The sequence below is a fragment of the Corapipo altera genome, unplaced genomic scaffold (genome assembly GCF_003945725.1).
Source record: "Corapipo altera isolate COAL_440 unplaced genomic scaffold, ASM394572v1 2b, whole genome shotgun sequence".
Classification (NCBI taxonomy): Eukaryota; Metazoa; Chordata; class Aves; order Passeriformes; family Pipridae; genus Corapipo; species Corapipo altera.
Window position 1 is genome coordinate 28,066,909 of NW_020884874.1, and position 15,892 is coordinate 28,082,800.

Below are 15,892 nucleotides of genomic sequence, written 5' to 3' on the forward strand. Positions count from 1 at the left end.
CTCTCTTAAGAGTACAGGGATAGGGCAGCTCTTGGGATAGCCCAAGCGACAGGAAGGGGCTGAAAAAACCTTCAATTTTATCCAATACACTTCACAAACCCCCAAGAAAGAGGGCAGCACTACTCAGTCTGCTGATTTGAGTTCACCAGCTTCATCAAAGCCCAACATAAACTCTATTAGTTTAAGTACCAATATATTCAGACTGTACAAAAGCAGAGTACTAGCACCTTGCTTAAAAGAAACGCTGCAATTAAACAGGATAAAAGCAAAAAGAAGGAACAAAGGACAACAGAGTAAGTGGTAAGGATTCAGATTTACACAGCTCTTTCAATTAATGGTTTTTCAAGCACTTTTCTTGGCAAGAAAGAACAAAAAGTTCCCCTGTTCAAGACACACTCAGGGTACACATAGAGCACCTACCACTTTCACTTCTTTATAATACAAGAGTCAAAAAGAAAAAAAATTGTGGAAAAATTAATTGTGGCTGATGTGATGTGAAGGGCAAGCTGTGGGATACTCCCCTACCACACCCAGCTGTTTTACTGGCGTTCCCCAATCATTTCCCCAGATATCTGTCTTCCCTACTTCAAGTCCCATTCTTCTCTCAGGCCAGACCCTTATCTATAGTTCACTATTCATCTGCCCCCAAAACTTCCTTCTCTGTCACCTGTAAAGTCAGGTAAGGAGCTTCATCCATCCCTAGCCCCCCTCTCCAGGAGGACAGGAACACACCATAGAGCTGCCCAGTTTGTTCCTCAGCACTTCCAAGATCTATGCTGCAATACATCAAGCAAAAGATTTTCAAGTAGGAGTTGGACAATGATATTACAGACTGAGAAACCACATCATCAAGTGAAAGCTGTGTGAATATTTCAGCTTTTGAGTCTTTGGTATGAATACTATTTTATTTCTCCCCTTTCCTAGAGAAAGCCTTTTTCAGTGTGATTTTGGAGTGTTAATTCTGCAACGCAGAGACTATACTAAGAAGACAAGACTTGTTGCCTACAACCTGCAACCAAACACAGTAAACACAGTAAATCGCTGAAGCCTTTGAAAGATTTCTTTGTTGTTGTTGTTGTTTTTGTAAAATACACTTATTTAAAAACAAGTCATTCTCTTCCATTGTGCAATCTGTTTTTCTGCTCTGGCTACACCTGTGACAAAGGAACAATACTGTCACATGTCACCCGTACCTCCTCTATTAACTACTCCTGAACAGGAAAAAAAAAAAAAAGAAAAAAAAGTAATCTTCAAGATAGTTTCACTGCTGTACAGGATGCTCACCAGAAAACAACAGATGTGCTATAATCACTACTGCCCATTCATTTCCTTTCTGTCAGAAAGAAAGCAGCGGTCATCAATTAAGAACCCCTATCTACAGGACACAAAAGGAAGTATACACTTTTCCTTGGTCATTTGACCGCAACAATAGGAGATGGCAGCGGGAAAGGACCCGACCGCTCTGAGCAAGCATGGCTGGGGGCGGTGGGGGGGAAGATAGGGTTGAGTGGGCTTGTGGGTTTGGATTTTTTTTTAAAATGAATATAAGAAATTTTATTCAACACTTCAATATACAAATGTTTAAAAAACAAATAACATTGTCCACAAATTATACAAAATCTTAATTATATTATTAGTGATTTTGTCCAGACAATTCAGTTAATCTTTTTCACAGCAGAAAATCCCAAACATGTGAGCTGACAAGAGAATTAAGCAGCATCTGGAAAAGCTGTTTTATCAATTAACAAAGCCTTCTCTGAAACAGTTATCACAATTTTTACAAAACCGTTAGTCTAAACGTACTATATGTTTAGACTTTCAATATATCCCTGGCATAAGTTATTTGGATTAATATTTTGAAGAAGTCCAGTCAGATCTGTGGATCCTTCTGTTAAAAAAATTACATTTGCTGATCAGCTTCATCACTCTGAAATAGAATGGCAGCTTTCATAAAACTGCCAACAACAGAGAACCCTAGAGATGGGCTTTATATTATGGCTGGTTCACAACTGTAGTCAGTCACAAAGGGTTTGGGAGAAACTTATTAAAAATTGTTAGCCTTAATTAAGGTATTAGGCCCTAATCTAGCATGCTAAATTAAACCCCAAATATTCCCATGGACACTAATGCAACGGCTCTAAAAGCCTGCTAGGCGCTTCCCACGATAGGAAAGCTTTTACAGGCTTCCACATTGCAACTGAATCCCTGGTTTTGCCCTGTACCTCTGCTTCTTGCATACCAAAAATAGAACCGACTTACAGAAAAGCTCACACGTGGGCATAGCATCATTCCTTTCCACCCCCACAGAGATTTGCAAGCCCTCATACCATTAAAGGCATGGCCTAAACAAAGCATTCAGTGATGCACAGATACTAAAGGAATTTTTTTATGTATTGACTTTAAGCATAAACACACTGCATATTAAAACTCATCATGAATTGTCAGAACAAAGTATATTGACCTGATGTTTCCTTCTCTGTTACAACAGATGTTATGATCTTAAGAGCTGATGACTCACTTATTGAAAAAATTAAAAACAGACAATATTGTTATATAAGTCAAATGGATAATAGCAAAATATAAACAAATTTCATGGAATGTCTCCCCCACCATCTCCAAAAGTTTTTCAGAATGAAAATATCCTTAGAAGTTCCAGACTTAAGTCTGACATGTGAAACAAATTTTGCAAAATTATTGGTGGTTATTTGGTAAGATTTAACATCTGTCCCCCAAAGTTGGATATGCTTAAACCATTACACTACTCTTTTTACAGAACACCACTTCTCATATTTTAGGTTTCTTCCTTTTTCCCATGAAATTAATTCCTTACTATAGGCACTTCATCTAGTCCTTGAATGCCTTATCCCATTAGTTGATACATTCCCATATACTCCAGTTTTGTAGATACAACAATTTTTTGAAGCACTTCACAGTGAATGATTGTCTTCCATGGATCCCAAAGAATCTTAGGAAATCTGCATCTTAGGCCACAGACACAATCCATGTTATTTCAGCTTCTAGAAAAGAGGTTTTTCAAGTCTGATAGTCTGGTTTAGCTTTTCTGTTCAGCATGAAAACACAATAAAATCACTGCAACTCAAAACCAAGGCCAAGTACCACATTTGAAATTAAATGGAAATCGGGGGAGGGGGGATGTTTGTGCAAATAATTCACTCTAAGGTCACTAGGCAAATACTTTGCGTGCATTTGGATATGCACAAATTTCAAGCTAAATAAATAAAACGATTTCCTGTGTGGAAGTTGGGAATGTACAGCCCATCCACATTTATGGATGAAAAATATTCTAGTAATTAACTACCGGTAAATAACACAGAGAACTAGTGTACTGAATTTAGGTCATGCCAATTATTTTTCTCTAATGCATGTTGAAACATGCAACCTTATTCAAATCTTGCTATTTTTAGAAAACACTGAAGAGGAATTTCTGGTCTTTCCTCTTGCAGCCTCTGCAAAATGTTTTCCTACTGTTTTCCCTTGGATCCAAAGGAAAGTAAGATCTCACTAATGTTTGTCAGATGTAAGTTTCAATGTAATGCTATGCAGTCCTGCAAGTGTCTCTCTAGTACAGTTATGCAATCTCAAAGCACTGGAGCCAAAATAAAGTTGCCATTCTCCTAAAATTTTATAAAATTCTAACACAGTTGGATGATAAACACAAAATTATATTAAAAGCCCCACCATCAGGAGGTAAAAGAATTATTAATTAGTAGTCTAATATAGCATATTAGTATTCCCTCTGCAGATCACAGAAGCCCAAGTAGCAATTAATATAAGGCACTTTTTTTTTTAAAATTATAAACTAATCCATGTTACACTGGTTTCAGCATTAGCATTGGAAGGAGTGAAGTAGGTTACTTATAAGGCATCAAGTTTCTCCAAATAGCAGTTGTCTATGCAGTTACCCACTGAATGTCTGCTTTTTTCAGAGAGAAGAAAAGATTTCTTCAGGTTGGCAGCAGCACGGAGGAGGAAAGGAGGAGAAAGGGATGTTGCCTAAAGCTCACTTATTTAATATTTTCTGTGGAGTTTCCTGCCAGCCCTATCATGAAGATTTCAGGAATGTCAATTTGTTTTAGATAATCAAATGAGTGAAATTGGTTATTACAATCAAGTTACATTTCCATGGCATTTAAATCTGCTTTTCCTATGCTCTGAAGTTCCCCAAGTCTCCCAAGAATGAGATTACATAAACAAAATTAAATCCCTAAAAAATAAACTGAGAAACATCAATTTCTTCTTAAAATGTCAGAGTAACACAGGAAATCTCAGGACAACAGTCATCCCAGATTTCCCCATTCCCAGTCTCCCCATCGCCACGGACAGACCACTGTTTCTTCATGAAAGTGGCATTTTTAATTCCAAATGGATAGAATTAAGCAATCAAACAAAACTTCAGCTACAGATCTTCAGCAAAATTTCAGTTACAGAAACAAGGACTAAAAATGAAGACTTAACCTCCCCTAACTGCTTAGCCCCCACATGAATTTAATTTAATTAGCATAAAACTCCACTAGTGTGCACAGGAAAAAAACCCACTGTCTCAGCTAACCCACATGTCAGGCCCATGCAGCACACTGACCTACTGTGGATTTGCATACCGAGCAGCCTCATGGTTAACCTGAGGCACATTCACTATACAGCAATAATAATCATCTCAGTCAGAGGTACAGCAAACATCATCTCATATCTAGAATTACAAAAACAAAACAAAACAAAAAGTTAAAATAATAATAAGAAAAAATTTACCTGGTAGAGCACTCACCAAATATATTACTGTTGGGTTAGGCAAAGCGGAGTCACTTTTCGTTTCCTCTGTTGAATCTCTGGCATTCTGCAGAAAGGAGGGTAGAAATCATGGAATTAGAGAAGGGATAAAAGGCAGCACAGCTGCACAGCTCAGTGGGAGTCCACACTCACTCTGGTGTATACCCCCTAAGTCGTGCTTGCTGTATGTACTGCCTGCCTGTTCTGACTTAAAGAGTAGCTGAATAAAACATAGCACGAGCTGAATCCAGTTCAGACAAGCTAAAGGGTCAGATTTTGAATAGGAATTAGACACTAATGTGATTCTGAAAATCCTATCAAGAGCCTTTAGCACCTCTGCCTACCTATATATCTTTAAAAATCTAGATCAGACAGCTTGCTTATGGTCGTGCTGTACATCTCTGGTGGAGCAAGGAAGTGCTGCTGCATTCCCAAGTGCTAAACCTCAAGGGCTTCAGGCCACACTGCTTCTGGAAATTGTTAGCACTGATATTCAACTTAATTATCGGTAATCCCTGGAAACTTATATCTAAGCAAGCCCTCACTTTCCTGGTAAGCAACATCGGTGGCCATTAAAGCACATCAGAGACATTGGTCACCGAGATCTGCCTGGTACCTCCATCTGATCTAGGTATTTTTACAAGGTCAACAAACCATGATAAATATTCAAATGAAAATAATGTTTCTTCTACTACTTCACAAAAAGCAGCTATCTAGATAGAATTGTGGCACAGCTTTTTCTCGCAAAATATATTAATCCACCTTAAAGCCTAAAAAATGGAGGATTCTTGATTTAACAAGGGAAAGAACTCATTTCCTTTGCTAAATTTGTAACCCTTCCCAACTTCATAATATCAACTGGAACTGAACAAGGATACCTTTTTTATTATTTTCATTTCTCTAAGACATTTTCCTGTTCTAGGGGACCCCAAGATTAATTCACCTCTCCTTCTTTGCTATTTCTGTGCTATGGACTGGGCCAAAGGTGACAGCGAACAATCCACAGAAACCAAACATCAAATGTTTTTGCTCTGAACTTTCAAGAAACTATTTAATTTTTTCTTCTCTTTTTTATATCATCATAAGGCCTGTTTATATACTTGGAGTGGAAACAGTGCACATTCAGCTGCAATTGATTTCCTGTATGGCAAAATACCTCAGGCATTCAGCTGGCTGGGAACACTACAGAGGCCTCTTACCATCACCAGTTTTCTGAGACCAGGAAGCTCTGCCCAATGCTTGTTCTTATGCCAGAATAAATAAGAGTCCCTGCTGAGTGTCCAAGTTAATTTGGTCTAGGCGAACCAAATCATAAACAGGCAAAATTTTATGTCTCAAAAACCTATTTAAAAAATATTGGTCTACTTTCAACTTCAGCAGTAATACCATCAATTTAATCTTGCTAATGCAGCATAATGTTCATCTACAGATGTTTTTTATATACAAAAACTACTCCATCTGAAATTTTCTTTTAATGAAATATCAATACATCTTCCCTCTCCATGCTATCTTCATAGCAATAAATTAACACTACAGGCAATTTCACAGACCAAAAGAGTATATTTTTTCTCTTTTGATATCACTGCAATTATAACAATAATTCTATTTACTTCATTTAGTTTTTTTCTGTTCATAACTGAATATATAGAAAAGCCTACACTAACACTTCTATGAATCTGAAGGAGGAAATACATGAGTAGTCTCACCAGGTTCCTGTGATCTGACTGTAACAGCTGTAACATTCAAATGCCCAAACACCTGACTGTACTTCAGATTGTAAATTAAGTGAAACAAAAATACAAAGTGAGCTGTAATTAACATCCTACTTTCCATTTAGTTCATGCAAGTTTCCTTACTCTCAAATCTTCCAGAGTCAAAGGACTCAATTTCAAGTGCTTGAGAAAGCAGTTTCTTTAAGAACCCTAGAAAGAGACAGACTGGCAATACAACCACAACCATTTAAATATACACATGAGTAAGTATATATACATGTGTGCATATATGCTTATATATATATAAACATACACATACATTTATGTATATAGAATATATACACACATTATATATAAAGAAATGAAAATCGGTGACCCAGACAATCCTGAAGAAGTTGAAATTTTTATAGGGGTACTCTTGTTTAATAGTAGCTTCATCAATAACAGTTTCTTAGTTCTTGAGTAAAATTATTAGCCAAAACCTGAGATATTCTCTAACCCCCAGAGGACACAATGGCCTTCCAAAACCTTTCAAGGAAAGGAGTCAGTACTGGGCAAGTATGGGCATAGACATGTAACTCTGATCCAGGTATCAGAACTAATTACCTCCTCATATGACTCAATATTTATAACTAAAAAACAAATGGAACCAATCCAGTACATTTTTCTGAAATTATTAGAATACTGGCATCGCTGATACTCTGTTAAATATTGAAAGAACTCCTCGTGCAGCACTGACATTGATTCAAAGAAGATCAAAAGGGGGGGAACCCAAAAAATACCCCAAAACCAACATGTAGCAGGCAGATTCCTCATCACTACAAGTCAGTGGTGAAGATGCATTCAGATGGCCCTAGCACCCAAATCCCTCTGGAAGCTCAAATTGTTGCAAGATGCACATAGCCAGGTCGGGCAGGTTCATCTGTCAGGTATCTATGTCAGCACTGTCGCCTAGAAATGGAAGAGACTCACAAGCAACAGATCTTCATGGCAAAGGCTGATGACTAGCTTTTCTTCTGAAGACAGAAAATGAGATCGTCACGGTTTTGGTTTTTTCAGAATTCTTCCTTGAAGAGCAGACACAGCTCCTATCCTACCCAAAGAGCACGCAACGGCATGTGGAAGAAATCCTTTCTCCTCCATCCCTCACCTGTGCATATCGCAGGTTCCATCACATCAATTCTTCACCAATGAACAGTAGAAAAAAAAAAAAATCCCCTAATCTGCTTTGACCTTGTGGGAATCTGAGTCAGTGTGTATGCTGTGCTTTGGATGAACAAACTGCTTTGGAGGGGCCTGAGGAGTGCAAGAGTCAAATTCGTGTTTGGTAACAGGGATGGTTTATCGACAGGACCCTCTGCTGAAGAGTTGTAGGAAGAACCTCTTCAACATGGTTTCTTCTGGATCCGCACTGTGCATGGCAGCAGCAGGATAGCCTAGCTCTAAGACTGAAGAGCTCAAATGACACTGTCAGCATGCACAGCCATTACTGAGGAAGCACGCCTGTGCTGGTAACATGCCGTGCTACCAAAGAGTGCTGCTGCAGGTGAAGTGGCAAAGTGCAAACTGCAGTAATGGAGATCAGTAGGATGAGTCCCCATGCAGGAAATGAGTTCTAAAATCTGCCCAGCACGGCTTGTGCCTTAGCAAACCACTCTGTCCTTCACACAAAAAGAAAAGTGGAGTTTTCTTAATGTTCTAGTCTGCATTTCCCCACTGGCAAACTAAATGAAAGAAGAAAATGATTCCTGAAAAGGAATGTCTTCAGAAAACCTGGTCCTTTTCATCTGAGAAATCTGCCTAGCACTGAGTCTCCTAGCACAGACAACTCCAATATCAATTTAGGAATAACATCACCTAATGCAATGGAGGAACAGAGGCATGCCAAGATACTCCCCCATAAATCAGAAAGAAACCTTGGAGATTAAATGGTCATTGATGCCCTCAGTGGCTTACCAAAAAGCCTATACTGTGCCTGATGCTTGGTGCTGCAGGTAGATGTTAAGAAAATAAGCTAGTGGCTTTCCCCTGGAAATCTGGGAAAAACTCACAAGATTAAATGAGTTCAAGCTCAGGAGGAGATGTTGGAGATGATATCCTCATACCACAAGAGAGAAGAGCCTTCATGACACAACCAACCTAATAGGGCAAAGATTTTAAGAGGCTATATCCAGTGAGGAGTGTGCTAAGTGGGCCATTATGCTTGCAGGACAGAGACAGCAACCTCCTCAAGGCAGCAGGAGCACAAAATGACCAAGATAAAGCAAGTCAGAGATTTTTGACTTCAGATTCATCTAACAAGAGACTGACATTTATCAGAGCAGACTGATGGAAAAGAGATATTACAAACTGGTAGAGGATGAGGGAAGGTAAGCTATCTGTCCAAATTCAATAATGATTTATTGTTAAATACATCCTTGTCTACCATTCAAATAGGCTAAGACTGTTGATTCTTCTGAGAAATCAGTGTTTCTGCAACATGCTGAATCTGTGATGACATCACTCAGACACTACAGTGTGACACCTCTCTGAGCAACTAGTGAGGTATGTTATCAGGATAATGACAAGGAATTGGAAAGTAAACAGTGACAAAGCTTCATAAACACTTGAGTATGAAGCATGTTCATCTTGGCAGTACTAAACCTGTTTGCAAGCCAGATATTAACCTGGTTTCAGTTTAAAACAGTAAGTGGAAAGCTCTGTACATTCTGAAGTGATAAAGATTACAGGCATGTATAACAAGTAGTTCATCTCTCCCATCTAGTTTCAAAATTATTTACAAAGAAGGAACTATAATTTTTCCTTTGTGTCAGGCATCAAGGACATAAAGCATGATGTTACATTATATTGAAGTACCACAGATCAGTGGCAGCAGTCGAAAGCAAGTAGTTCTGCCACTACATTTCTGAAATGCATTGGGACCTCAACTATGAACCTGGACTCACTGGGATAGGCAATACAAATACAGAAAAAAAAACCCACAAAACGAAACCAAAAAATCCCAAACAGTAAGTTGATACTAGTATGTAGAAATCACAACAAAGCTGCAGCAGACAGTATATGTAATCTTAGGGGATATATAGGAGGGTAAATATCAGTAAATAATTTAATAAAGCAGAGTTTACAGGGGGTTAACGAGGAAAACTTCCTATGTTTACAGATAATGCTGAAAGATATCAACCATGACCATGAAAAGAAGCTGGCTGTTACGCTGTCTCCACTCCTTACCAACCCAAACAGCCCTCTCCTTCCCAAGCTAGGTATCAAGGTTTTATCTACAATGGCTCTGAGTAAGCAACTGAGCAGGTGAATCAATCACTGTTCCCATGACACACTTTTTATCTCTGCTCAGTACTTCCAGTGAAAGGACACACACACCCTACCAGCAGGAAACATTAGCTTCATGATACTAATGCCTGGAGAGTGATCCTGAAACATCTGAATGGATACGAAGGTTCAAATATTTCTGTGTTAACAATCATTAAGTTAGGTTTTAAAACATCTGGGTAGGGCTCACATGCAAGTTTCTACAGGAACACATGCTTACAGGAAGAAGTTTGTCACCTCTTGCAGTCTGAAACTCAATGACAGAGGAGGTAAGCAAGACAAAGGATTCAAAGTTATTAGCTTCGGTCACAAGTTTACATGGGAAACTGCTGCCAGCTCCAAGCTATACTTGTTCACTACACTTATAAAAGACACTACACTTATAAAACACACATGCAACTTCCAATAGCATAACCATCCATGGTCCTGTAGAGGACTAGGAAGCAGGACTCATGGAGCTCATGGCTAGGAAAGAAGGAAGAAAGAAAACCCTGAGATTAGCTCAGTTGGTTAGAGCACGGTGCTAATAACACCAAGGTTGTGGGTTTGATCCCTGTATGGGTAATTCACTTAAGAGCTGGACTTGATGATCCTTGTGAGTCCCTTCCAACTCAGAATATTCTGTGAAATGAGAATTAGGTCAGATGCATCAAGCATCTCTCACAGACAAATCTTTAAACCATCACCTTGCTTTGTATTTTCACCGCAATGCTCTGCATCGTGATTAGTGAAAACACAGGTAGTGAATCACCCCCATATCCAAGTTCTTCAGAAGGCACCTCAGTCAGCAGCTGAGACTGGGTTTAAGAGTTTGCAACTTTGCTTGGACAACTGCTTCTTTCAGGCCTCCTTGATAAGTATCAGTAGTTTTTCCCTCTATTTCCTTCACCAGTCCTCCCTGACTAGGCCCCTTTCTTTTCCTGCACTTGTAATCAAATTCGCAGTTAAACTTATTTTAGGCCAAGTTCATATTAATTCAGCTACTGGTGAATCAGACTAGATAGACCTATTTGATACAACAACCACAACTAAAAAAAAAAATGTTTATATCCTTAAAGTGATTTGAGAAATTCAAAAAACTATGAGATAGTTTGTCACACATTTTTTTTGAAAACTAATTAACACACACAGGTTTTGCTGATACTTTTAGTTATTATTTAATCAGTTCACATTCATCTCTTGTATTCTTAACCACATATGTAAAATGCTCCTGTACTCACAATCGTAATTGTTGCCATTGCACTAAGACTGACTTTCCTCTTCTCTCTCTTTGCTCCTGGTTGTCAGCTTGGTTTTGTGGTTTCACCCACCTGCTCTGATGTGTGAGGCTTTTCTAAAGCCCCAAGTCTTGGAGCATGACATCTCCTGTGAATCTCAGCTTTTCTTTCAAAAACTAAAAAAATGGGAAAATATTACTTTAATAGACTTCAAACCCAAAAGGAACTGAAAAACACTACAGGATTAATGGCTAATAAACCAAACACACAAGTTCAGGAAGCTTGAGCCATGACTGGAAGACATTGCTTAGGACTAGTGATGCAGCTCAGCTCTTTAGGTGGTTTTGGTTAGTCTCCCAGAATGAGAGGCTTAATCAAGTATTAATTGAGCAGCTATTAGAAATGCTTTGAAAAGCAATCTAAAAAAAAAGGGGGGGGAGGGGGAAATCGGCTCCACATCCTTTGCATTCTAAGTTTACAAGAATAACACTTTCTTCTACTTCTTTTCCTCGTTGACAGTCCTACAAGCTAAACTTTCTTATGTGCAACAACAGGAATGCAGGTTCTCAGAACTAACCATTCAGCAACAGCTCTGCAAGTCTTTTGGCCATTCATGACTTTGCTGAGGGCTGCAATAATTCTTTTCCCCCACCTCCCGCACTTAACACTAGAAAAGCAAAATGCTGTTTAGGGTAAGTAATGGTAAGACATCTTCATTGTCCCTACAAGCCAGAATTCCAGTTTGTTGCAGGAGGACCGCCCTATATAATCACAACTATTCCAAATGTCTTCAGTAGACGTTACATTACTAACTTGCATTCTTTCATATTTCATTATTCTATCTTCTATTATATATTCCAGCTAAATATCTGCGCACTACACTTGGCCCCTAAGAAATTTATGGCAAAACAACTTCAAGCCATAACTAATTTAATGTGTCAATAAACATGTTTCTTTAACACAGCAATCATCCTTCTCAACACATGACTGAATACAAAAGGGAATGCACACCAGATTAATTCCTTTGTTCTAATTTATAACTGCCACAGCTTTACACACATCTAATCTGAGAAACACTTCCAAACAGAGTTCTGCAAATGGCTCCCTTTATCATCACCTTGGATGTTAAAATTATTTCCTGACCCAGCACATCTGACCCTATGGACTTGGGGTACATGACAGGGCCATGCTGAGTGTCATCTCCAGCTGCCACCCAGAAATGTGGCGCCCCTCTTTCTTCATGACCTCATGCTCCCAAAGACCAAGAACCGCAGCTCTGGCTTGGCTGAGGAGAGACTTAGTGGTGCCCAGCAATTGCTGGAGTGGCAATTGCACATGAAGAAAACAAACAAATAAAAATCAATAGTTGAATGAGTCTTTGGCATACTTTAATAGCTGTGTTAAATATCTGCTAAAATATTGTTATTTGGGACTTCTTAAAAAAATTAAGACAAAAAAGAGTCCCCATCCATTCTGACATTACATATCTTGTAGTATCCTTCCCTCAGAACTGTTTTGGTTTGGGACTGGTCTTTTTAGGTACAATTTTAGAAATAACACCTGTGTACAGAAACTTTTTTTAAAATATCAGTATCTCAAGCTTATCGGTGGATCTACTCTTCAAAATTACTAATAGCAGACTTTGTAACTGTGTTCTTAATTGCCCCATCTTCGGATTGATCTCAAAAGTACTCACCATAGTCTACAAGTTGCATGGGTGATGCTCTCACAGAGCAGAGTAAAATGACAGAAGCCACTATTGAAATTACAGTTCTGTTAGTGTTCTATGGTAAAAGAAACAGTCAGATCTGCACTGCAGAGTTTGCATTCAAAGATAATAAAGCACTACTTCAAGTATGAGCCTTTGTCAGTTGCTACAGCCCTATCTGGTTAGCAGAACTTAAAAAGCCTTTCCTGAATTGGAGCTAAGAAATCACAAGCGTAAGAAAGGCAGAGGAGGACAGGTATACCACAACTCAATCCAAACAAACGCACACAAGAAAGCTTTCAGACAGGTACACACTCCAAATGACTTCACAAAAATACTATTACTGGTGCCACATGAAAATTGGATCAGTGAAAAGTTCAACCATACCAACCTACACAGATAACAGTAGCAAAAACTACCACAAACTCACAACTTGCCTAGCTTACTTATTAAAAAAGTAAGCATATATTTTCACTTCCTTTCTAGCTTTAACTTTTTAGTTAAGAAACCCAAAACATAACCCCATAAAAAACCCCTACCTAAACAAAAACACCACCCCACTTCCACACAGGAAGGTACCAAGAGCTCAGTCATTTAGCTCCAAACCTTTCCTACTGGGCACAGTTTATACCACAGCCTTGCAATCAACCACTTCAGGCTCAAAGTATGCCTTTAGTCAGTTAACTTCTACTCTCACATCCTGCCCAAGGAAGAAGAACACATTAGCAGATGCCCTGAAATCATGAGAGTTGCCAACAGACTTGAAGATTTCCACTTAAAAATCAAGTCACTGCTGTCTTTGCAAGATGTTATTAAGACTATAAATTACAAACCAATTTGATTACACACCGTTTTTTTTTTCTTCTTCTTTGCCTTTTTTGGAAAATAGTAACAACAAGAAAAATGACACATTAACACCTAGTGTTAGAATCATAACACGCATTTGAAGAGATGAACTCAGTTGTACAGCCACAAGTTGACATTGTTTACCTAGAGCTCTCTAGGTCTGTAAGAAACAGACAGCATTTCCATAAATGATCACGTGTAAAACTGAATCTTTTATGAGAGTGTTTTGCACCATTTCGAGTTTGTCAACTGAGAACACAGAGGAGAAGTAGAGTCAAAATTTAATAGCTAAGCATCTGCATGGACCCAAGAACAATACCAATATTCATTAAGAGGCTGAGCTCAAACTGCCTTCTCATATTTTCAAGACAAGCATTCTATTAATACCTTTTCTAACCTTAGTATAACTCGTACATTTTCATCCCAAAGCACCCAGACACACACTGATGAAGGGTTCCCAAAATTATGACAACTACGTGCCACACACACACCAGGAAAAAAAAAGAAAAATCTAAAAATAAATCTAAAGGAAACTACATATTGTGCCTTGCCAACCACAGTGAACTGCACAGCCAGGAGTTGCTATAGCCAGATTTAGCTCCATACAAGCTAACAGGATTCCTTTATAAATTTAGCTAGAGGCATGGGCAACAAACGCTTATGGAAATTTGAACCGCAACTCTCCAGCAGCAAAGATTGTTCCCTCCAAGAATGAAACAGTAGTAAAAGATGACTATTAGTAGGCTCTTATTACACAGTTTTCAAAACACCTATAAGTCATCAGGTTCTCTAGGCAGCAATATTAAATTGCTGAAGTATCAGCAAATGTTAAAAGAAAAAAGCAAGGTCACAGCTCTTTCTCAATCTGCCAATTAATAATCAAAGAAGGAAAAAAAAGCCAACTAAAGAGAGACTATATTGGAAGCCAGTCGTACAGCTAAGTTTGTTTCAGGTCCTCTTCCCTCATACTTGGAACAGTGTGGCTTGACGAGAAAGAAGGAAAAGAGTGCCTCGTGTCTGTTAATGCTAACCGAAGGATGAGCTCTGAAGGGCTTCCCCACAACAAGAGGGACAAGAACTGCGACGCGCAAAGCAGAGAAAAGACTTAGGCAGGAAATGGGGAAACGCATCCAGGGTCCCCCAGGACAGCAGGACACTGCTCTGCCCCACTGCCTCTCCCTCTTCTTCCTTCCCCAGAATAAACGTTCCTGACACTTAACAATAGATCGATCTTATTTTTAACTCTCTTTAGTCCATACTTATCACAATCCCGTTAACGTTGCTTCAAAACATCAAAGACTGAGGGTCTTTTTTGGAACGGATTTTTCCAGAAGACACAGGTTTGCTAAAGTATCCGGACGAAACCCGAGGCCCCACGCAATTTTGTAATATTTTAAAGGAAACACCTCCTCCCTCGCCAAAACGACTCAACGAAACCCTCAGACTCCCTGAGCGAGGTGTAGCGCGCCTAGGCTGCCCCCGGGCTCCGGCGAGCACAAAGCGCACCAGAGGGCAAGGCGATCCGCAGCTGGCGGCCGCCGCAGCCCCGATGGCAGCCCCGCTCACGGTGCCTCCCGCTCCCGCCGCTGGGCGAGGAGCGGCGGGGCTCGCACAAAGGCTGCGGTCACGAAACGCCCTCTCCCCTGCGGACCCCCACCCCGCTCCTCCCCGGTGGTTTCGGGGGCTGCAGGGCACCGAGTAACTCACCTCCAGCCCGCCCCGATCCGATCCGATCCGGGAGCCGCCTCCCCCTCCCCGGCGCGTCCCACTGAACAAAGCTTTCCCCCGGCAGCGCTCACCGACAGCCTCTCGCCGTCTTCGGCCCTCGCACCCCCCTCCTCCTCCCGCTTAGTGTCCAGGCGCAGGGGTGCGAGCCGGGAGTGCGGGAGGTTACCCCGCCCCGTCACTCCTCCGGCGGCGCTGGCCGGGTGTCCCCCTCGCAGCGCCCGCGGCCGCGCCCCGGTCCCTCCGTGCGCTCGTGCTCCGGGCAGCGGCTTAATCTCCAAACTTCCTCCTCCTCCTCCTGCCGGCCGGGCAGAGGAGTCTGTGAAACTCCCCTCCTCCATGCAGCTCCCGCAGCCCAGCCGCTGCCTCAGCCCCTCCCCGGGGAGGCTCGGCTCGGCTCGGCCCGGCTCCGGGCTGCAGCTGACTCCGCTCCCCTTCTTCTTCTCCTCCCTCCTCCGTCCCCCATTCTCCGAGGCTGGGAAAGGGGGGTGGGAGAGAGATTAACCACTCGGACTTGTCTCTGGAACCGAGCCAAAGAGAGCAGTCGGATTACAGCTCCGGGAAGAAAAAAA

The 15,892-nt window shown here is 40.6% G+C and overlaps 1 protein-coding gene across 4 annotated transcripts in view; it reads right to left on the bottom strand.

Moving 5' to 3' along the window:
• PLEKHG1 (pleckstrin homology and RhoGEF domain containing G1) overlaps positions 1 to 15,688 on the bottom strand; it is a 127,917-nt gene extending 112,229 nt beyond the window's left edge. For 2 of the 4 annotated variants that reach the window (XM_027633993.1, XM_027633992.1), the window contains exons 1-2: positions 15,395 to 15,688; positions 4,768 to 4,852 (exon numbers count right to left, since the gene is read on the bottom strand). In XM_027633993.1, coding sequence (XP_027489794.1) covers positions 4,768 to 4,852; positions 15,395 to 15,661 — 352 coding nt within the window. In that variant the 5' untranslated portion in view covers positions 15,662 to 15,688. Of the gene's footprint in view, positions 1 to 4,767; positions 4,853 to 15,394 lie in introns of those variants that run through there. The other 2 variants (XM_027633994.1, XM_027633995.1) reach the window with 2 other exon arrangements.
• Positions 15,689 to 15,892: the final 204 nt, after the last annotated feature.